Source organism: Peromyscus californicus, unplaced genomic scaffold (genome assembly GCF_007827085.1).
Source record: "Peromyscus californicus insignis strain IS unplaced genomic scaffold, ASM782708v3 Scaffold_13__1_contigs__length_99412109, whole genome shotgun sequence".
NCBI classification, from domain to species: domain Eukaryota; kingdom Metazoa; phylum Chordata; class Mammalia; order Rodentia; family Cricetidae; genus Peromyscus; species Peromyscus californicus.
This window is the reverse complement of record NW_026294424.1, coordinates 7,816,480-7,839,528: the sequence shown is the minus strand read 5'-3', so window position 1 is coordinate 7,839,528 and position 23,049 is coordinate 7,816,480. Positions and strand designations below refer to the sequence as shown.

General features: G+C 51.3%; 1 protein-coding gene across 3 annotated transcripts in view; it reads right to left on the bottom strand.

Moving 5' to 3' along the window:
• Nucleotides 1-4,993: 4,993 nt before the first annotated feature.
• Nucleotides 4,994-23,049, bottom strand: part of Ascc2 (activating signal cointegrator 1 complex subunit 2) — a 49,300-nt gene continuing 31,244 nt past the window's right edge. For all 3 annotated transcript variants that reach the window (XM_052736366.1, XM_052736367.1, XM_052736365.1), the window contains 11 exons: nucleotides 21,969-22,076; nucleotides 21,695-21,763; nucleotides 21,410-21,484; nucleotides 20,491-20,677; nucleotides 18,672-18,886; nucleotides 17,600-17,719; nucleotides 11,621-11,714; nucleotides 11,419-11,540; nucleotides 10,948-11,047; nucleotides 9,559-9,638; nucleotides 4,994-7,650 (listed from right to left, as the gene is read on the bottom strand). In XM_052736366.1, the coding sequence (XP_052592326.1) occupies nucleotides 7,479-7,650; nucleotides 9,559-9,638; nucleotides 10,948-11,047; nucleotides 11,419-11,540; nucleotides 11,621-11,714; nucleotides 17,600-17,719; nucleotides 18,672-18,886; nucleotides 20,491-20,677; nucleotides 21,410-21,484; nucleotides 21,695-21,763; nucleotides 21,969-22,076 (1,342 nt within the window). In that variant the 3' untranslated portion in view covers nucleotides 4,994-7,478. The remainder of the gene's footprint in view (nucleotides 7,651-9,558; nucleotides 9,639-10,947; nucleotides 11,048-11,418; nucleotides 11,541-11,620; nucleotides 11,715-17,599; nucleotides 17,720-18,671; nucleotides 18,887-20,490; nucleotides 20,678-21,409; nucleotides 21,485-21,694; nucleotides 21,764-21,968; nucleotides 22,077-23,049) is intronic.

Genomic DNA, 23,049 nt, shown 5'->3' with positions numbered 1-23,049 from the left:
AAACAACCAGTGTGAGTGAGGCACATCTGTAACATCAGCCCTCCTACAGTGAGATGGAAAGTGGAGAGGAGAGTGAGCTCGTAGCCAGCTAGCCTGGAGAACACCTCAAGGCAGAACCAAGAAGAGACACGCCACCTCAGTAAGGGAGAAAGGACCAACTCTTAAAAGGTGTCCTCTGAGCTTCACATGCGCACGCACCCCCCCAACCCCCTCACCCCCACACAAAGTGTTCAAAAAGAAAAGCATCCTAGCCCTTTCCAGTCTCCACCTGGGATACCTGGAAGGCTGCTTCCTCTTTTGAGGCCTGTCTCCTCTCTGGAAATGGATGACAAGGATTGCAGTGCGGGGGTGGGGTGGGAGGGTGGTGTGGTGGTGTGGTGGTGGTGGTGGTGGTGTGGTGGTGGAGGGTGGTGTGGTGGTGGTGGTGGTGTGGTGGTGTGGTGGTGGTGGTGGTGGTGGTGGTGGTGGGGTGGTGGAGGGTGGTGTGGTGGTGTGGTGGTGGTGGTGGTGGTGAGGAGGTGGTGGTGGTGGTGGTGGTGGTGGTGTGGTGGTGTGGTGGTGGTGGTGGTGGTGAGGAGGTGGTGGTGGTGGTGGTGGTGGTGAGGAGGTGGTGGTGTGGTGGTGGTGGTGGTGGTGGTGGTGGTGGTGGTGGTGGTGAGGAGGTGGTGGTGTGGTGGTGGTGGTGGTGGTGGTGGTGGTGGTGGTGGTGGTGGTGGTGGTGGTGTGGTGGTGTGGTGGTGGTGGTGGTGGTGAGGAGGTGGTGGAGGGTGGTGTGGTGGTGTGGTGGTGGTGGTGGTGGTGGTGGTGAGGAGGTGGTGGTGGTGGTGGTGGTGGTGGTGGTGAGGAGGTGGTGGTGTGGTGGTGGTGGTGGTGGTGGTGGTGGTGGTAAGGAAGTTATGTCACAGTGTTTACTATATGCTTAGCCCAGGCCCACCAGGCTGATTTTGCTATAACTTCAATAACAAAGAGATTAACAGGCACAGGCTGGAGAGATGGCTCAGGTGTTAAAAGCACGTGTTGCTCTTGCAGAGGACTCAGGTTTGATTCCCAGCATCCACATGGTGACTCACCTGTAATTCCAGTTCCAAGGGATCCAACATCCTCTTTTGGCCTCTGTGGGCACCAGGTATACATGGGGTGCACAGACACACATGCAGGCAAAACAGTTATACATATAAAATAAATCTAAACAGATTTAAAAAATTCAAATGGGGACTTCTTCTTCGGTCTTCAGGGAGCAGCATAAATTAGCATATTGGATCCACTGGGTGCAGGTTGAGAATTTTGAGGATGACTGTGCAGTTGAATCATCCAAGCGTCCCTTGCTTGCTGTTCCCTCGGAGGTCTGATCATGTTCTCTTGATGGCCCCCCGTGTCCCTGACAATCCCGCATCTCCAACACTATTTAAACCCACAGCCTTGTGCACTCCTGGAGCAGCCTTTATCTCACCCCACACCTTACCCTGTGGAACTGAATCCTCTCCCCTTTCCTGTCCTTGATGTCTGCACAGATCTGTCTCTCTTGTGCAGGCCTCCAGCAGTGAGAGCCACTACCAGCCTCTGGCGGCAATTCCATGCAATGTCTGATTGCCTAATGAAGCCTTTCCAACTGGGCCCTTGTAGGGAACACCCCCCCCACCCCGGGCGCGCGTGCCATTGATAGAGGCTGTGGTAAAGTGGAAATTATAAAAATGTATTCTGCCCAGCTTCCTATCTTTCCCTTCCTCTGCCCCTTACAGAACAGAACAACTTGAATTATAAGTTGCATCAGCAGAAGTACCATGTTTAGAATCAAGAATCAAGGAGGTGATGACCCTCCCTGGTCCATGTTAAGCCAAACATACATGGAATACATTTTTTCCCCCCTGCCCCCCAGCTCAAGTACCAAACTAGAGAGAAGCAGGAGAGCTGGGGTTTGAGGACGAGGACTTTGGAGGCTGTCTGATCTGTTTGAACTCTACCGTGGCCACTTTGCATCCTTAAGCAAAGAACTGAGCTGCTGCAGTGGCTGATGCTGTCGCTGCTTGAACTCTCTCTGTAGATCAGGCTGGCCTGGAACTCACAGAGATCCACCAGCCTCTGCCTCTCAAGTGCTGGGATTGAGGGTTCGAGCCACTATTCCTGGCCTATTGCACCTGCTTCTACTTGGATGCTGGGGATCAGAACTCAGATCTTCATGCTTGGGCCGCAGACTCTTAGCCAGCTGAGCCACTTCCCCACCTCCTGGCTGCTGGCCTTTGGGCCAGTGCTCTGTTGACTCCCCCCCTCCCCCATCCTCCTTTATGGATGGATTAGCAATAAAAAGAACAGGCATGAGCAGGCCTGAGAGTCTGGGTGACAGAATGCTGAGCAGAGATGAGAATGTGAGATGGGAGGCAGGCCTGGAGCCTGTGCACAAACACTTTGAAGAGCATGCTGGAGGTTACAGGAATCGGGGTTCAGCTTGTCTTTTGGGTGAAAATCACTTTGTTGTGGGAATTCACTCTGCCAATGACCTTGGGGTATCTGGCTTCATAGAGGCGTCGTTTTCCCTGGGTATGTGACTGCTTAAAACTGAGGAGAGGGCACGTGCTTGCTGTCTCTTGTGGTGGTCGGAGATTGTACTGCTGGTTCCATTCGCCCCTGGGTGGAATGGAGGATCATGGCGGCTGTTTACTTTGTTCTGTATCTGTGAGTGCATTTCTACCCATTTTATATCTTAATAAATCCTTGATACCCTTCAACAGACTCTCGTGGCTTCGCTTCCACCACTTTTTTTGGGGAGGGGTGTGAGTCATAATTACCTCCTTGGGATGGCAGAACACTTAGATATGTCACTTAAGAGATTGGTGGGCGGTGTCTTGCAACTGGAAAAACAGTTGGTGTCATAATGTCATTTTTGGAAAACTAGAACTCAGTGCCTGTCACCTTTGTCATTTAGACCACAGCAAGTAAACTGACAGAAACTGTGTATGGGAGAGCCCCACAGCAACTCACAAATCCTCAGGACAATGTGTTAGGGGCGCAGGGGAAGACACGGGTTTAATGAGCTGATAATGCTAAGGGCCTGTTGACACTTGGGTAAAACCCTCTTATTAATTGGTGGTAGAGATTCTTCTGTGTGGTATGAAGGCAAAATCTCATGGTTGTTTTCAGGACTCATCCCTCACTCACACCCTGTTCACACATAGGGTTGCAGATGGTACTGTCATCAGCATTGACCTTTTCAATTTTATTGGTGTGTGTGTGTGTGTGTGTGTGTGTGTGTGTGTGTGTGTGTGTGTGTGCTTTGCCTGCATGTATGCCTGGGCACCCCATGTAGGCAGTGACCCCCAAGGCCGGAGAGGGCTTCTGATCCCTCAAGACTGGAATTACAGAGCCCTGCCATCTGGGTGCTGGGGATTGAACCAGGGTCCTTTAGAAGATACATTGCTCCAGCCTCAGAATCAACTTATCAACCTTGGTTAGGGCTGCAGAGTTGCAACAGGCACCTCTGGCCTCTGCCAGGCTCCTCCCTGGTTGCTCCATATCCAGAGCAGAGGCCAGAGATGGCTTAGCAGCCTGGCATGGCTTCCAGCCCAGCTTTTTTCCCAATGGGTCCCTGGACCTCCAGCTCCTTCTAGAAAGTTAAAGGTGGGGTTGTGTTAACCTACCTTGTTTACCTTGAGCTTCCTCTTCCTCTTCTGCAATGCTGAGTCCCAGAGCCAGCTCTCCTGCAGCCACTGACTGGTCCCCCCCACCCCCCCATTAGCCAAGCCAGGCTGAGCTCCACAGTCTCTGGTGACCACAGTCTGCTTCTGCCCAATGCATAAGCACCCTTGGCTTCTTCAGTCTGTCTGCTTTTCTGAAACATTTCATGTCCACATGCCCTTTGCACTGACTTCCAGGAGGGCAGAGGGGGGCCTTATGTACACCTGCTGATACCCAGGAGGGCTTCGGAACACAAGCACCAAATGGGGGTCCGAGTCCTCCACTCCTGCCTTCCCAATCGGCTGACCCTTAGGACAGGCAGCAAATGTGGATGTTGGCTATTTGGGGCTGGTCCCTGGACAGGCTGGCCTTGGCCAGAACTCTCCAGGGCGTCAGTGCCATTCAGGCTCTGGTCAGGACACCACCATCTTTCCCTCTTCTATCCTGAGGAGAGGTCTCATGCCTAGAATTCCACCACACTGGAGCCTGAGGTCAGCCTGGGCTACATAACAAGAGCCTGTCCCACAAAACCATATAAGGACCAGAGAGAGAGTTCAGAGGTCGGGGTGTGCACTGCTCTTGTGGATGACCCAGGTCCAGCTGCCAGCACCCATGTCAGGGGGCTTGCAATTGCATTGAACTCTAGTCCAGGGGATCCAACTTCCTCTGGTCTGCGCGGGCACCTGCACACACGTAATATAAACTCATACATGCACACACACACACAGACACAATACAAAATACAAAACAAAGCTTTAAAATAGTTCCTTCTTTAAAGACAAACACACATGGCTGGGCAGTGGTGGCGCAGGACTTTAGCTCCAGCATTTGAGAGGCAGAGGCAGGTGGATCTCTGTGAGTTTGAGACTAGCCTGGTCTATCTACAGAGTGAGTTCCAGAACAGCCAGGGCTACACAGACAAACCCTGTCTGAAAAACCAAACACACCCACAAAATCAAAGCATTATTCAGTAGGCTGAACAGTAAACTAGACAAACCTCTTGAAGGTGGAAAACAGAAAGAAAAAAGAAACCCAGCTCTGTGGGACAGCATCCCATGTACTTAGGAGTCCCAGCAGCCTAGTGTGTCCAAGCACCCGGTGCTCTCAGTATTTGCCTGTCTTCCCTGAGAGGGAACAATATGGCTTGAAGCTAAGAGAAAGGTTTCAGGAGACACTCCTAGGGCTGACCCTAACCGGGGTCCCTTGCTGCGTGACGACCTTGGGTCTCCCTACACCTCAATTTTCTCATCAGACCCAACATTGCAAGATTAAGCAAGGGAAAAGACAACTCCAGGAAAAGACAGAGGAGAAACTCTGGCCTGAGTGAGGCTCAGGAAATGTGTTTATTCCCAATAGAAGTAATCATGGCCGCCACCAGCATCACCCAGCATTCCCGTCCACATTTGGTCAGTGTGCAAAAGGAGTTTTAACATTCTCACAAACAATGCTCGACACTATGTTCATGGAGTCTGCTTTTAAAAGTCTGTTCTTCAGATTTAGTTTTTATCCATTTATGAACAGAGTCACATGTAGTTTGGGCTAACCTTGAACTCTGCCTCTACCTCCCAAGAAATAAGTGTGTGCCACCATGTCTAACTCTGATTGATTCTGATTTTGTTTTTCTGCTCATATTATTGACTCTGGGCTCCTGGAGGGGCAGTGACATGCAGACTTATGCCAACTGTTTTCTCCTCCAGGCTGCAGCTGGAGCAAGCTGGCAAGGACATGCAGCCACGACTAAGTCACTGTGTGCAGATTCCTTGCTCAGGCCCTTTCCACAGGCTCTTAGGTCTCCTATAATCCATCTCTGGCTTTGCCTCCCAGGGCACAGAAGCTCTTGCAGTCATTCACAGACTATTAAAGACACTTGAGTCTTGTGTCCTTTCAAGGTTTTAAGTTTCTTCAGAAACATCTATGATGGTCACACTCGCTGTAGGGCACAGGAAAGGCACTTAGAAAATACCCGAATAGGAGATCAGTGGGGATGGGGGGTGGGTACAGGGACCAAATGGTCCACCCACACCCACCCAACGTTCTTGGGCTGCCAATCTTAAACTCGGAATCTCTCCCCTTGGGGACTTCTCATGTGTATGTAGTACAGGGGAAAACCTTGTGCATGTTAGGTAAGTGTTCTACCACTGAGCGACAGTCTCAGTCTCCATCTCTAGGGACTTCACCAATATCAAACAGTGCCGTTCCATCTGGTCCAATGCTCTCATTCAGGCCGAGGGGAAGGGGTGACAGGAATGCTCCAGACTGGTTTCAAAGTGCCATGAAAGGCTGTCCTGATGCACAAGTGCAAGTAACATGTCGCTCCTTAGGGACTATGTTTGATCTGGCCTGCCACGCTGGGAAACAGAAAGGTGGTGCCGGTCTAGTCTTCCAGCCAGACTGCTCCCAGGACACCTGGGCGCTGCTCTGGGCGGCTGCAGGGAGCAACCGCAGGCAAAGCTCCCAAAGCCCGTTTGCCTTGTTGACAGCAGCTCGGTCTGAGCTCAGTCAGGGAGAAATGACCCTGCCACTGAGCTGGGCCACTGGTAAGTGCTTCCAGGAGGAAACTCCTTTCCGGCTGTCTGTCAGAATGGCTAACTCTGCCAGATCTCAGCTAATTCAGCATCCCTTGGGGAAGACACCATCCCATACCCGCTCTGCATCTCAAATGCTCCCCTAGGCCAGCAAGGCACAGGGACTGCCATTGATTTTCACTTGTGCAGGCTGGCCTAACAAAATAATTCATCAAGTGTCTGTCTGCCCGTTCCTCCTAACTGCAATCAAATCAATGTCCCTGGCATCCAAAGGTCTGCAGATAAGACTCCAGGATCTGCTGGGTCAGGATCAGCCCAGCAAAGACCTCACTGTAGCTCCCCTGCACATCAGTTAAAACCCAGGGGTCCTGTTAGTTGATGCCCACTGCAGAATGGGCCACACCTGCACAGGGCTCTGGAAATCAGCCAAGTCCCACTGGATTCAACAGGGCTTGGCAGAAAGAATACCTTCACTTCTTTTTAGTAGCTTCCAATCTCTAGTTTGGGAGGGTTGGGGGCTAACAGTATATTTATAACTACAAGGCTCTGTAACTGGCTAAGTGTCCTTGTTCCAGCTGTGACATAGGGGTTGACATCATCTACATGGATCTGTAACCTGTACAGCCAGGGATCAGACTGAGTTTCTAAGACCTGCTCTGCCACTGCCTGCCTGCAGCCTAGGAGCACACTCTCAGCCCTCCACGGCTCACTTCCCCAGTCTGTACTGTGAACTGGAAACAGCGCCACCTCCTGGGGAGGAGGTGCATGAGGTAGCAGTAGAAGGGACCTTAGGTCTCCCACTGGTGACTTCCTTCCACCGGCACAGAGAAAAGGCCACACAGCAAGGAAGAGCGCTGAGGGCACGCACGGAGTCAACAGACAGAACGAACGAACGAACGAACGGGGAGCACTGTGCCTTCTTGTCTTTCGGGTGGCGGTGTCACTGAGGAATGATGGAGGGAAAGGGCTGGAGCCTGTCATGGACACCGTGGAAGGTCAGAAACTTTATTCACGGGCTTGTTTCTGCTTCTGAATACACAGGTCTCCTGCCATCCAGGACTCCCGTGAGACGGTGTCTTGTTGCACAAGATAAGGACACCTTACTTTTGCAGCCCCATCCTTTTCCGCCAGCACAGCTGGGAGACAGCCTGCTTGATGGCACTGGGTTCCTGCACCAAGGGATAAGGCACTTTGTGTTCAACAAGAAGGCGCTCACCGCTGGCTGGCAGGTGAGGTGTGGTGGTGGCCTTGAGGGGACTCCCTCACCCAGGCAGCTTTGTGGCCTCAGGATGGGATCATGCCTTTGTTTCTCTTTCGGTCAGCCATGGTTCTACGGCTGTGGTTGGCTCTGGTTGCCTTCTTAGCTTCTTTCTTCCTGCGCTCCTGGGTGGTTTCTCGGCTTTGCCCATGGCCCCGGGGGCTGCCCGACACTGCTGCGGAATTCTCAGGCCGGTACCTGAAGGAGCAACACCCACCCCATGATGAGGGACATCAGTTGGAAGAGGCTCTGATGGGAAGACCTCCACAGTCCACCCTGGGGAGTACCACTGAAGTCACACCCTGGCCCAGGTCTGGATAGGAAGGGAAATGGAGCCCTAGCCCTGGGTCTGATTTTCTCCTAGCCCCTGCAGATGGGCCCATCACCTATCTGTGAGCATGAACTGTTAGGGGGCTGGATGGCAGGCTCCTTCCCTCAGCCACATGGGGCAATGCTCTACTTTTTCACAACAGGCACTAACTTGGTCCCTTCAGCCCACCAACCTCTGGAGTCTACTCAAAGCATTCCTTCAGGGTGTTGGATGGAAGAAAATCACAACAGTTTTGCTTCCTGATCAACAACCTGTGACTCCCTATTGCCTTCAGAAATCCAATGTCTCTTGGCGAGGTCACCTACCCCCAGAGCCTAGGTTGGGACTAGACTTCCACCCCTGGCCTATGCTTCTGCTCTTGGCCCATTTGGCCAGTTTCTTCACTAGCAAAAGAAGGAACGTGACAGTTGCCTCAGGGATCCTTGCTAAGACTCTCTCTCTCTGACAGACTTGTAATTCCTTGACTTTTACCCTGATAAAACTCCCCCACAGCTGGGCAGTGGTGCACGCCTTTAACCTGAGTACCCGGGAGGCAGAGGCAGGCAGATCTCTGAGTTTGAGGCTAGTCTGGACTAGTAAGTTCCAGGACAGCCAAGGCTACACAGAGAAACCCTGTCTGGAAAAACAAAACAAAACTCTTCCACACCCTTTCTACCCTAAGGGCTTACTTAGTTCAAGTGCATCTGTGTCCCTTACCATGACTCTAAACCACTAAGGATGTGTCTTCTGCCTGGGCTTATTCTGCTGATACCAGCGAGCCTTGAACACAACCCCATGCTGAGTGACAGATTTACACTGATTATGAGTGTGGAACACAAAGCTGAGCCATCTGGGCTCAACCCTGTTTATTTACTTGTTTCTGAGACAGGCTCTCACTATGTACCCTCGGAACCAGAGGCCCTCTTGTTGTGGAATATTAGTTGAAGATATGTTACAGTTGTTTATGCTGTGGAACATTTGTTTAATAATGTAAAGATGTGTTATATTTTTTTATGTTGCATTTGTTTAACTCTGTGAAGCTGTGTTACTGTGCCTGCCTAAAACACCTGATTGGTCTAATAAAGGGCTGAACTGCCAACTGCTAGGCAGGAGACAGGATAGGTATGGCTGGCAGACAGAGAGAATAAACAGGAGGAGAAAAGAAAAGAGGGAGGTGGGGTGGTGGGGGGGGTGGGGGCAGCCACACACGAAAAATAAGAAGGAAGGAAGGAATGATGTGCAGAAATAAAGAGGTAAAAGCCCAGACAAGGCAGACAGGATAATTAGGTAAGGAAGGCTGGCTGGAAGTACGCCACACTAAGGTGGGCGTTCACAGGAAACCAGCTCTCTGTATGATCACACCCTCTGCCTTTGTCACCTGAGTGCTGGGCTCACCTTGTGAGGTGAGGCTCTCATGTGGGACAGGGTTTTGCTATGTTGCCCAGATTGATTTTGAAATTCTGGTTTTAAATGATTCTCCTGCTTCAGCCTCCCAAATAGCTAAGACTATAGGCACACACTTTGATTGGCTTCGATCTTTATGTGACTGACATTTAATGCTGTATGACCTTTACTAAGTTATTTAATGTCTCAGGGTCAAACTCAGAGTTCTGAGTTTGAGGCCAGCCTGGTCTACAGAGGCCACCTGGTCTACAGAGTGAGTTCCAGGATAGCCAGGACTACACAGAGAAACTCTGTCTTGGAAGAAAAAACAAAAAGCCCCCAGGATTTTCTGCATGGCCAGCTGGGCTCCCCCATGGGTCTCCTCCAGGTGAATTAACCCCTCCAATGCTCACCCCTTCCTGGCGAGGAAGGTCATGCGCCTGGCTTCAGCCTTTTCTCTCAGTACTGCAGGATCCTGGATGAAATGGTCCAGCTGTGGAAGGAAAAGAAGAGAAAATCTGCATTCCGTTTCCCTAGGCTGTGTGGAGCCCTCCTGGAAGGAATAATCTTGATGCACCTTCGTGGGGACTGCTACAGCAAGCAGGGTAGGCGATCTTCGGGACTGAGCCGGCTGGTCGCCACCGGGAGCTTCCTTTAGGGAGGAGGGAGCTGAAGGGACGTGGGGCAGGCTGGTGGGGTGAAAGGACCACAGCAGGCACATCAATGGGAGTGTATGGGTTTGGCCAAGATGGCCAACAGAAAGGACACAAAAGGCCATGAAAGCTGACGAAGGCAGGCCCCTGCACTCTGGTGCCACAGCAGAGGGCAGTGTAAGAGCTCTTGAGGACAGCTTTCCGTGCTCAGTGTGTGGTGGACCTACGGAGGGGAAAGCTGGGACCTCAGGAAATAAGGGGGCTTTGACACACAGTGTATCTTCAAACAGTCCGGAGGAGTAGAATTAGTGACATGGGAAGATGGTATACTTCAAATGCAAATCTGGACTTGCCCCTGGTTAGGCGAAGAGGAGGGATGGAGCCAAGCGACTGAGAGCCCTGTGGCAGGTCAGCTACTTCCCATCACTTAATGCTAACTCCTGCCAGGCCCTCCACACAGCCAGCCCTAGGAACATCTGCCTTTGTCCCTGTTGGGGGCTGCTTGGGACTGCAGAATGCCTGGCTACTATCCTCAAATGGAGCAAAATCACCTTTCATCTGTTTTCTATGTTGAGTTTCAAGTTAAGATTTCAGCTGAAGGAAAAGTTTAGCTGCTAAAACTGAATTTTCAGACTTATGAGGTCTAGCTGACCCTCCAGAGCCTCAGGGCTCCAAGTCTTCTCTGATTTTAAGAAGGTCAGCCTGGGCACAACAGCCTACAGCTACCCTTCCTTCTTCCAGACCCTAACTCTCTTTTTTTTTTTTTTTTTTTTTTTTTTTTTTTTGGTTTTTCGAGACAGGGTTTCTCTGTGTAGCTTTGCGCCTTTTCCTGGAACTCACTTGGTAGCCCAGGCTGGCCTCGAACTCACAGAGATCCGCCTGGCTCTGCCTCCCGAGTGCTGGGATTAAAGGCGTGCGCCACCACCGCCCGGCCAGACCCTAACTCTTAATGACTCAGCTGTTCCCAGACCTGTCCCCTGGGGGCCCCCTGGGCAGTGGAGTGAGATCAAAGCCAGCAGCTCTCCAACAGCGTGTGCTTGAAAGAACCTTCCCCAAACCAGCAGGTCAGAGGCAGGAAAGTCAGGCACAGGGCCTCTAACTGGCCCTTCAGAGCTGCATCTCTTTTACTGGCACCTGCCCAGGACGTACCTTGGGGGCCTCCTCTTCAACCTCCTCCACTTCATCATCTTCTTCCTCCAGTCCTTCTCCAGGCGCTCTGGTTCTCAGCACCTGAGGGATGGTGAAGGGCCTGAGGGTTGGAAAAGAAAGTGAGATCAAAGGCTGGCTTGGAGAAGGCTGGGGAGGGGCACTGCTCAGGAGGCCAGGGAACCCCACAGGGGTCTTCAAGCAGGCTTTGCTTTAGTCTCCAGATTCTTTAAAGGTCCCATGGTCTGATGTGGAGAGAGCAGGGGGTAGCTAAGGGATCTCCAGTCTTTTTCTTCACCAGGGAAGCCCTGCTTTGATCTGCACAGGGGAATCCCTACAAAATTCTGCTGAGAAAAATGTTCTGCACTTAGGAAAAAACATGACTTGCTAAGACAAAAAAAAAAAAAAAGCTTCATGATTTGGTGTGGGCTGGGTGGAGCAGCAGAGGGTGGGGGTGGGTCCCGGCTTCCTCACCTGCGGCTGATGAGCTCATCGTCAGAGTCCGCGTCATTGGCGCCCACCTGGTTGCCATCATACGTGTCATCGTACTCGTCCTCGTAGTCATCGACCTGGTATTCTCCTGGCCGCAGTGGGACCTGCAACAGTAGACTCGCGGGTCAGAGAACTGGGGTGCTGGACTTCCCACACCCAGCAGAGGCCCGGCCGGGCAGCCTACCTCCTCCACTACCACGCTGTACTGCTGGCAGCGATGCCGCTGTGCCACCACAGCCCGCTTGTCGTTCACCAGGCTCCTCACGTTCTCCTCCTTCCTGGAGCCAGGGACAGCAGGGAGAGAGGGAGGACACCATCAGGTCTGGAAGACTGCGGAGGCAATCTGGGCAAAAGGTCCAGAGAGACGCTGGGTTCACTTCTTGATACTGCAGCCCCTGCTGAGGCCACATGCAGTTTTTGTCCTAAGCTCAGGAACGGCCCAGGCACTCTTGGGGGAGGCGGGAGGGGCCCCTCCAGCAGCTCCCATGCCTGTTTTGCAGCGCCAGCTTCCATGTGAGAGCACCATGGGAGGAGGAAAGTCTGGGAGCACAACTGCCAATGTCAGTTGTCCAAAGTGAGGACAGATGGAGCAGGAGGGGGAAGGGACACACCTGGCTCACACTGAACAGCATCACAGTGTCAGCAGGGCCTCAGGTCTTTTGACCATGGCTTTGCAAACTTGTAGAGAATCTTGGCTTGGCAGCCACAAACACAGACTCATGGAATGTGGGTTTTTTGGCCCTGCAGGGGAAAATCAGTTAGAGATGCCAGGCAAGAAATCTAGCTTAATGATGAGATCTGATCTCTGGAATGTATCAAAAGGAAGGGGTCTGAGAAGAAAAAAAAAAAAAAGCGAGACACAGAGCCATGCAGATTCTATGCAGATCTTCTAATGACTGGCTCTGGGTGGGTGGCAGGCGTCTGGGTCTGCAGGGTTGTCTGGGAGCCTGGGATAGGTTGGGACTGCAGCCTTAGTATGGTCAGGAAAGCTTTGCTGCCATGGGACAATCTTTATTAAGAGCTTCCTATATGTCAGGCTATACTCTAAGGCTGAGGAGGGAGGAGATTCAGAAATGGGTCAGACATGTATCTGCACTCACAGGAGAGCTGGGGGTGAAAGGCACAGAACATGCTGAATGAGGTGGGCTACCACCCGCCAGACAGGACGGAGGGTGCCAGCATGGTCTGGAGGAAACCCATAACAGGAAGGTATTTGATTGCACCAGGAGCCCTCAGTGGGACACAAAGGATGTTGCATTTGATTTGGATTTGAGAGATACCTTAGGCAAATAGGAATCTTAGCTCGCTGCAGTGACTCATGCCTGCCTATAGTCCTACTCCTAGTATTTGAGAGGCTGGGGTAGGAGGACTGCCAAGAGTTAAAGGCTAACCTGGGCTACAGAGACCCCTACCTTAAAAAAAAAAAAAAAAACAAAGCTGAGCATGGTAGCAAAAGTATATGATCCCAGCACTTGAGAAAGAAGCAGGAGGATGAGGAGTTCAAGGTCAGCCTCAGCTACACGGTGAGCTGGAGGCCAGCTTAGGCTACAGGAGCCCTTATCTTAAAACAAACAAACAAACAAACAAACAGAAAGACCAATGCAGGAATCTTTCCCAGCTGCCAGGATTGGGCTGTGGATCTGTGACCATGGCCTTGGTGCTGCACCTGGCTCTCTTTGCCAAGCTGGTAAAGAGGGAGAAAAGTGAAAGGGATCCAAGCCTCTCCAGGTGGCTGGTACCGCTGGTGAGAACACATTCATTCACGCACTCAGCTGTGCTTTCCGGGATGCCAGGTTCTGTGCTGGGCCAGGGGCCCGTGAAGTGGGAGAGGTGTCATCATCGTCTGGCAGCTCCCTGAGACTCCTGGTTCCTGTCATCCCAGGTTCTGGGCAGTGAAGGTGGAGAGTGTCCAGCTATGTGGCTTTCTGTAGGGCCAGATGGAGAAGTTGCCCTTTATGGACCCCACTTGGGCCTTGGGAGAGGCCAGGCAGCAGAGCCAGGGGCCTGGGCAGCCTGTCTAGGGCACTGCACTTTGCTTCCTTGATGGATCTGGAGCCACGAAGAAGGAAGATCCCACACAAGCATCTGGGAAAGATGCATTCATAAGCCCGGCCTTCAGCCTCCTCTAGAAACAGCCAACAGAGGCTTCCCAGAGTGTTTTGGAGTCTTGGCCTCCTACAAAGTGGCAGCAAGGCCAGGAACATGCCTGCCCTCCTGAAGCTGGTCACCTTTCCTCTTCTCAGGCACTCAACCCTGTTCTGTAAAGACCGATTCAAACAGGTCCCTAGTGGCCTACAGAGTCAATAAACATCCCAGGTGAAAGTTCTGGGACAAAGAAAGAGAGAGAAACCCGCCCAGAGTCACAGAGCTGGTAAAAAGGTTCAGGAAAAAAGGACTTGGTTAGCGCTGCACTTCCTAAGCTGTGTGATCACAGCAAGTCTCTAGCTAGCCTCACTGAATCACAGTGGCTGGCGTGCATGGTGTGGGGGTGCTTGCCTTTAACCTAGCACTAGTGGGACTGGAGAGGTGGTTCGGTGGGTTAGAGCACTGGCTGCTCTTGTAAAGATCTCAGGCTCAATTTCCACCACTCACATGGGGGCTCACAACCACCTGTAACTAAAAAAATAAACAAGGGGTGGTTAACCCAGCTGTAAGGCGGCAGAGACAAGAGGATTTTTGTGAGTTTCAGGTCAGCCTGGTTTACACAGTGAGTTCCAGGACAGCTAGAGCAACACAGTGAGACCCTATCTCAAAGCAATACAACCGCCCCCCTCCAGTTCCTGCTTACAGTATTCGCTTCTCAGGGATGAGCTGAGAATGCTATGATACACTGTGGTGCACTGTGCACTGCTGTAATCCCAGGGCTTGGGATGTAGGGACAGGAAGACTATGAGTTCAGGGTCAGCTTTGGCTGCTTAGTGAGTCTAAGGCTAGCTGGAGTTACACTAGACTCTGTCTCAAACAGAAAACAAAACAAACAACAATAACAAAACCAAAGGAAAAAGAAGACAGAAAAGATACAGACCCAGACCAGCATCTGCTGGGCTCAACAAAATGACTCGTTTCTTCTGTCAGTCTTACATGCTAGTGTACTCTGTGATTCTCCAAGAGGCAGACAAAACACACAGACATATCTGGCCACAGGACCTTTGTTGAGGGGAGCTCTTGTTATCTTCCAGGGTTCTATAGAGTATCCAAAGGAGTCAGAGGACCACGTTTTGTGTACACAGGTGCTTGGTGTTCAACCAAAGCTACCCTCCAGTCTGGATACGCTCCTAACAGACCTTTTTTTTTTTTTCTTATTTTGACAGGGTCTCCTGGTGTAGTCCAGGTTGGCCTCAAGCTCTAAAACCTCCCATGTGCTGGTACTGTGTGAGCCAGGCCTAGCTTGGACTCGGGTTCAGATCGCTCTCCATGTTAGGAGCCCCCAAATCTGGCCCAGTGCTGTTGATGACATATGAGAAAAATAGGGAAGTTTCTGAGCACGCTTTGCAATTCTCTAAAAAAGAGATGGGGCTGGGGTAGTGCACAATGGTAGAGCACTTGCCTGGCATGGGCAAGGCCCTGGGTTTGGTCCCTAGCATTATCAAAAAACAAAACAAACCAACAAACAAAAATAAACAAAAGATAAAAGAGAGGCAATACCTGTCTAGACTCCCTCTGGCATTATTGTTTCTAGTAGCCAGAGTTCAAATAGCTGAAGCCCCCTCTAGCCCTCTAGGGACCCCTAAGCCAGGGTCCCAGAAGACAGAAAAGCCCCATCTTGTGCTTGTTACCAAATACAAACCACAGGGTAACCAAGCCCCACCTCTGCCCCCTGTAGCTCTTCGTGTGTAAGGGAACAGACCAGACCCTACTTGTTCCTAAAGCTGCCAAGCATGTTCCTCAGAGTCAATGCGTATGTACACAGGTGTGATTTGCTTTGTGCTACTTAATTCTCCACCTGCTACCTGAAGGCAGGGCCCTTGCCCTTCCACCTTGCCCTGACTAGGCAGGTGTCCCTGGTAAACTCCTCGTGCACTTGCTTATTTGACGATCTGTCTTTCCCACGGTCTCTGCCCTTTATGGGCAAAGCCAGAGTACCCTGCTCACCTTGTTTTCCTGGTGCCCACACAGGATCTTGTGCTAGTAAAGGACTTAATAAATATTTGCTGAGTGGATAAATACTGAACCATGAATGAAGGCTTTACCTCTTTACAATCCTTGCCCCTGGGCTGCCCAGCAGAGTAGGATTGGTAAACACTGCTCACCCAGTCTCTGCTGGCAGCCAGAGTGTCACAGAATTGGGACACAGCCTTCAGGACACCTGGCTGCTTCAGCCCTTCTGATGACCCTGACAGCTGAGAGCAGCCCACTAGCAAATGCTCAAAGGTTACCTCCAACTGGGTGAGGATGAGGAGTGACCTAGGTGAATCTACAGATGAACGGCAAGGGGAAACCTGGGTCCAGAGAGTCTAAGCTCTGTGGAGGGATCTACCAGTCGGGCTCCCCATGCCTTCTGCTGGCCTGGGGGACCACACAGCAGTCACCAATAGTAATAACAGCTCTGCCTGGGATCCAGGGGTGTCACAATGTGACTGATGAAGCAGTGTGTCAGAGCTTCCTGTGCAGTGAGCCAGATGGCTTCGGAGTTGCCCTGTGCCTGCTGAGCCTTCAGCCAGCAAGCTTCTGGCAGCACACAGCCCCAGGGAGGGGAGTAGCCCTGGGCTCTAACTGAAGCAGCAACACATGTTTCTGCTCGGGGCTCTTACCAGAACAAGGCCACAGGATGGGCAGTCTCCTCTCTTTCTAGACCCTCTTGTCCTCACTATTATGATGGGGACAGCACAGACAGCACTTGAACCCATGGGTTTCTGGGTTCTATGAATCAGTGTGATTACAGAACTCTGCAGCAGAATTCTTAACTCTCCCCACTCCATCCCTTCCCTGGCTGTCAGTCTCCCTGCCATCACCACTGATTTCAGTTTCTTCCAGGGGAAGCCATTCAAGAGCCCAGCAGATTCTTTTTACTTATCTGTGAGACAGGGTCTCTTAGATTAGATTGGAAGTCACTCTGCAATCGTGAAAGTCCTCTCAGGTTCCCAAGTGTGTAAGTTAGAGGTGTGAGCTATTGCCCAGCTTGGGTGACGTTTATAACACAAAGCTCCCGAGTTGAAGGGACCTTGGTCACACTCCCACGGGCCTGGAAGCCACTGTTGCTTTTGCTCACTCAGCTTGGGAAGGTTCCTCCCTGCTCTGCAGAGCCACCCCTACACATCCTTTAGCTCTCTGTCACTTTCTCAGGGGAGCCCTCCTGTCTAGACTGATGGCCCTAGCAAGGGCCCAGGAGGCTGCCCATATCGTGACTGTTTGATGAGCTGAATAATGCAAATTTCACATGGATGTAGGCAGTGTCTGCCTTACTTCCCACTACAGCTCCGGCCCTGAAGTAATCCAGGACAATAAGGACCAGGCAATTGTTTGTTGACTGAATGATAGGTCATGAAATGGATTATAATGCTGAAAAAGTAGGCAGAAGATAAACTAAAACTACAAGGAACCTTGAAACAGAATTCTTTCATCTTTGGAAAAAACTTACTCACGCAACTTGATTTTCTTGTTTTGTCGCAGCCTGGAGACAGATCAGGTCAAAAATGGCTTCTAGGAAGTGCTGTCTAGCTCTACACCCCCAGAGCCAGCAGTCCACACATCAAAAGACATAAGAGAAGAAACAAGGGGACAGATCTGGCCCTCTGGCTTTTACCACCTACAAGGAGGTGGATCACTAACAGTCACCCCACACAAAGCTGGACTTAAAGCACATTGTTAAAGAACCTGATCTTGTAGGCTGCCAGTGCGTAAGGCCAGGCTTCAGAGGGACCCCTGAGGGGCTGGAGAGATGGCTTAGCAGTTAAGAGCACAGTCTGCTCTTACAGAGGACCCAGGTTTGATTCCCAGCATCCACATGGCAGCTTACAGTTGTCTGAAATTCCAGTCCCTGCACTTTTCTGGGCGCCTCTATGGCCACCAGGCATGCACATGGTGCACACACATACATGGAGACAAACATAAAATAAAAATAAATGAAAACGGGGAAAACTCAGGGCTAGTTCTCTCAAGAAAGGCCTTTGCTTTCTCTCCATACCAGAACTGGCTGCAGAGCCCCGGGTTCTGCCACACTCACCTCCTGCCCTTGTGCACTCTGCTCAGGTCCACTGAGTCCCTGCTGAACACATCAAACTCATCGTTCTGGAAGACGTTGTGACGAGATGTCAGCAGGGGTGTAGGGTCTGGCTTCACCTGTCTGGGGGCCACAGCACAGAAACCAACTGAAAGAGCCCTACTGGCTGACATCTACTCGTGTCCCAAGTCCCACTGTGTTCCCCGCATCATACTCTTCACTCCATTCCAAAAGCCATGCCTAGGACATAAGTCCTTTAATAGGGAGTCTTTAATTAGGCTTTACTTAACCTGGCCCCTTCAAGAGCCCACAACCACACCTCACCCTCATTCTCTGTGTGCCATGCATACCAGTTTTCTATTTCTTCAAAGCTCTGCCCCTCATTTAAATGCCCACAATGGCCCTATGAGACAGGGAGTTATAGGTCACTCAACCTCTTTTTTTGGGGGTGGTGGTGGGGTGGTGGAGGGCAGTTGCGTTTGCTTTTGGTACTAGGAATGTAATGTATAACCTCACACAAGCTAAGCTCTACCACTGAGCTACACCCTCAGCTCCTCCTTGTGTCTCCTCACTGCCATCTGTAAAATGGGACACAAACAGGGCAGAGGAACGTGTCTAAAGGCACAAAGCGAACTTCATCCATTCATTTGGCGAGCATCCTTTGTTCATGGAAGCAGCATCCACTTGTGTCCTTGTTCTTGCTGGCTCCTGAGGCTCTCAGGACAGCAGTGGCCAAAACCATGTGGTTCAGGACAGAGAGTAGCTTTGGCTGGCCTAGCTCAGAAACTGGAAATAAGCCAAGAATGAGGCCGATCTGGAGCTGGGGTGTGTCAGTGCCCTTTGCCACACTGCTGGTCTCTAGTAAGTCTTCCTATCAGGCCCTGCAGGGACAGGCAGCTGTATGCTGAGAACCTTACAGGCCCCCAGCTTGCCTTCTTTAAAGAGGGCACTAGTTCAAATGCTGGAAACACTGCTGTGACAAAGTAGGAAATTGTGTCCTCTAGTCTAGGGGAAGAGAGTGAGAGGCAGTGAAAGGGGCCCCTGCCTTGAGGACCTCTTCCCATCCATCTCTCACCTTTCTAGGCTGCGGTCCAGCTGGCTGAGTTCAGGGGCCAGCCGATCCTCCAGGATGTTGTTGATCACCTGCTCTGTGTCATAGCTGTAGTGCTCCAGGCAGGCCAGGATAAAGCCCTCCCCGAGGTCTGGCAGCAGGTCTTTCACTTGGGAGATAAGTGAGTCTAGTTCCACACCACACACGGTTGGGCCCGGGGCAGCTGCTGCCCCCACGCACTGCAATGAAAGCCAGAGTGCTGGAGGAAAGGCTGACTGCCCAAGTGAACAGGTCAGTCTCCAAACAGCAGTGCACTGGTCATCGGCCCTGGCCTTGCCCCTCCTCGTTGGAGGACTTTCGCCAAGTGACTTAAATCTGAGCCCCTATTTTTTTCATTTGTGAAAAGAGGGGCCTATTTTTTCCTAGGTGAGTTACCCCTGTCTGTGTGATTTGGAGCACTGTACGTCCTCTTTGAACTGTCCCCTCCTTATGAAATGGACAAGATATCATTGATCTCATGGGGTTATCTCAAATGGTTCAATGAAGAGATGCACATTACCCATAAAGAAGAGCACCTGGTATGCAGGAGGGTCTCCACAGACAGTCATGTGTTAGTGACCAAGTCCTTGCCCAACTCTACCAAGGTGACAGCCTTTGAAGGACAATAGCAGCTACCAGTGAGGCCATGTGGAAATGCTCCCTTAAGTAACATTCTTTTCAGTAAGGAGACTTCATTTCACATACTGCCCAATGTGGCTTCATTTTAAAATGCCTTTTAAGGAGATGGGTAATAAAAACAATAAAGGGCTGGAGATACAGCTTGGTGGTAGAATGCTTGCCTAGCACCAGCAAGGCCCTGGGTCCAGGCCCAGCACTAGAACATCACAAATGATCATGATGATGACAAAAACTTCCATGGCTCAGAGAAGCTGCAGAACAGGGAAGAAAGGATCAGGGATCTAACAGGAAGAACAGTAGCATTTGCTAACTGGGCATTGAGGAGCAACTAGAATGAACGTGCTCCACATAGCAGCCCCAGGAACCCCAACAACCTCATAGAAGCAGGCACTGCACCTATCTCTATGTCCAGAGGAGCAATTACACTCAGCACAAGAGCTATGCCACACACAACTGGCAAGCAGTACGTCAGGTTACCACTGAGCAGCCTGTCGAGAGCGTGTGGTCTCCTACCACACAGGGAGAAGTCTTGGGCTCCGTGGCCCTTCCATACAGACTTGGCTGACCTTGAAAAAGCCAGGAGAGCAAGCACTAGGTCCAGGACTTCCCACCTTGTTCAGTGGAGTCCTGTGATTCCTGGGAGGTGGGTCAGGCACCCGCTCAGCTGCCACCAAAGGAGTTCCACCTTACCCAGTGAGGGGAAGGGCTGGGGAAGGAGTCCACCAGCAAAAGCTTTACCTCTTCATTTTATAGAGGGAAACAGGACTGGGCATGGTAGTACATGCCTGTAATCCCAGCAGTTGGAGGTAAAAACAGGAGGATTGCTGTGAGTTCAAGGCTAGCCTGGACCACAGAGCAAGATTCTTGTTTCAAAATGAGAGAGAGAGAGAGAGAGAGAGAGAGAGAGAGAGAGAGAGAGAGAGAGAGAGAGAGAGAGAGAGAGAGAGAGAGAGAGAGAGCATGAGCAAGTTCAAAGGCTTCAGGGCTGTGTTCTCTTCTGTACCCAGGTATTACAAGCAGCCCCAGTGCTTGAGGCTACCAATCCGAAAAGACACTTCTCTAAAGTAAAAACAAGGAAGGGAGCTTGGGCACTTGCCTATCTCTCAAAGGGTGGCCAGGAAGGCTAAGGAATCAGGGATCGGGGCAGGAACTCCCAGATACACACCTCCTCATCCTCCTCTGAGTTCTCCAGCTGTGACGGCATTTCACTAACTGGCTTTGCTGTCATGGTGACTTCATTATTAGGATCCTTGGGCCCTGATGGGTCTTTAATGTCCTTGATTTTCTGTCTGTCCACCCCTTCCCATGCACCTTCCACAGCCTGTAGGATGTAGGCAGTCCGGGTCTCATCCCTATGAGGCAGTGTTAAGGACTCTCTTGCTCAGGATCCATCTCCCCAGCTCTGGGTAGTATGACGTCTCAGTCCCTGTCCAGTATCTGACCATGCACCATGCTTTTTCCAAGGGCTTGCTCGCCTGTCCAGTGGGTGTCATGTGGAAGAGCAGGCCAGAATACTGCCGTACTGAACCCGAGCACCTGCTGCTAGGCAGAGCAACTCTGGGCAGACAGGGCTGGGGATTACCATCAGTGTCCCAGACGAGATGGTCTGACAGCTACTCTTCTGCTCGGATATTCAGGACTTCCTGTCCACCAAGCTGAGGGTATTCTTTAAAGGCTGAGGGCCCACTGGGGGTCCCTGAGGCAGGACTGGACCTGACCCAGCAACAGAAATGGCCCAAAGGCCGGCTCTTTCCTAGTCCTCTGAGCTCTGCTATGTGAGATGTAGTCCTACTTCTCATGTGACACTCGCTAATTGACCATTCACTTCTCATCTCCTACAACGGGGTTCAAGGTTTCTCGAATACAACTTGAGCACTCAGACCCAGACTCACAACACATCTAGAGAGAGCAGACTCTCCCTTGTCCCAACATCAGAGCAGGTGTCACTTCTAGGAAAAGGAGAACTGGGGCCTTGGTGGACTTCTTGATGTAAGTGTTTTGGGGGTTACCTTCTGCCCCCCTGGGTCCCAGAATGCCATGTCTGACCTAGGCAGACCTTGGCCCAGTGAGCTATAGTAGGATACAAGGCTGATGAAGCCTGCTGTAGCAGGCTGATGTCTTCGGCTACAGGGAAGAATGAGTCATAGTCCCGGAGGAATCTGTGGGGCAGAGCACAGAAAGGAGGGTCGGGGTTGGGAACACGGGAATATTCTCTGGCAGCTCACCTTGTGTCTGCTACCCAACCACAGGATCCAGAGCCTATGTTCCAGGTAAGTATGTATTAGTGACTGCACTGTGCAAGGCCTCATGGGACTGGAGAGAGGGACATGGGCCTGTCCCATAGCTGGTCCCCATTCAGCCCCATTCACCTCTTTTCCTGCAGCAAGGAGCTGAAGATCTGAAGGAATTCTTCAATGAAGCCTTGAATGTTGTCACCGCTAGGACAGGACATGAGGGAAGATGAGCTCAGGCAATGTAAGATGACCTGCAGGTCCCTTGGGTGTTCACCCTACCCCCCTGCAGTCTCTGGCCAGTTGGAGAAAGGCTTTTTTGGAGTTTCCCATTATGTCTGGCAGAGAGGAAGAAAGGAGTGGAGGAGTGATGAGAAGCACCTGCTATGTGGAGAGGCTCCTAGGAGCTTACCTGCTCTCTAGAATGGGAAGGAGGCAGATCTGGTTCAGGATGATGTGAAACACCTCCATTAGCTTTTTCTTGGAATGGGAAAGCCTCTGCCACAAGTCACCTAGCAGCCTTTGATGGCCAGAGAGAAGAGCAGTAGACTTAAGAGATGAAAGGAACTGTGGGAACTTCTTCCTAGCAGTTGCAACCGCTTCCCCAGCTAGAGCTGAGGTGATCCTCAAGGTCAGTAATGGGGCAGCCGACAAAAAGCTACAAATACTGGGTAGCCAGCTTCAGACCACTGGGTCTCAGTTAAACAGAGGGTCAGGAATAGCAAGGTCAGTTACCAAGAGCTTGAAGCCACAGCTGAGCTTACATGCAGGGACCAGCCATTATCTGCCAGGATTTGGGGGACACTGAATTAATGGATTTGGTGGACAAGGAGGACTCTCAAGACAATTCTCACAAGGTAGCCTGTAGCAAGACAGTGTCCAATTAATATCTGAGTCTCTATTTGTGCAGTATATGGAGACTAATGCAGACTAACTGGTCAGTGTGCAGAGAACGACAGACTACAGAAAGCTAAGCCTAAATGGTACATCTCCATCAAACCCCCTTCTCCCAAGGTCAGGGATCATTACGGAAGAAGGGGTGGAAGACCATTAGAGCCAGAGGCTGTGGGGGGCTACAAGGAGACTGTTTTCTGGACACAGCAGGACAGTGCACACATAAATTCACAGCACTTGTGGAAAAATGAGCAAGACATGCGCAAACTCAAACCAGACCAAATCTCAGTATGGGTGGGGGGCACAAAGTCCTACCCCAGCTGAGGAGCTATTGGCAACTGATAGCTATTGGGGGAGAGTCAGTCTTCTTTAAAGGTGTGGCCCCTGGTAGGGTGAGCACACCACAGTGGAAGGCTACATGTCCAAGAGTACATGGACAGCACAGATTTGACTTGTCATGCTAAGAAAAGAAAGAAAGAAAGAAGGAAGGAAAGAAAAAAGAGGAGATAAAGCTGGGTAGGTAGAGGACGGGGGAGAATCAGGGAGGAGCTGGAGGAAGGACAAATACGGTCAAAATAAATTGTATGAAGTTCTCAAAG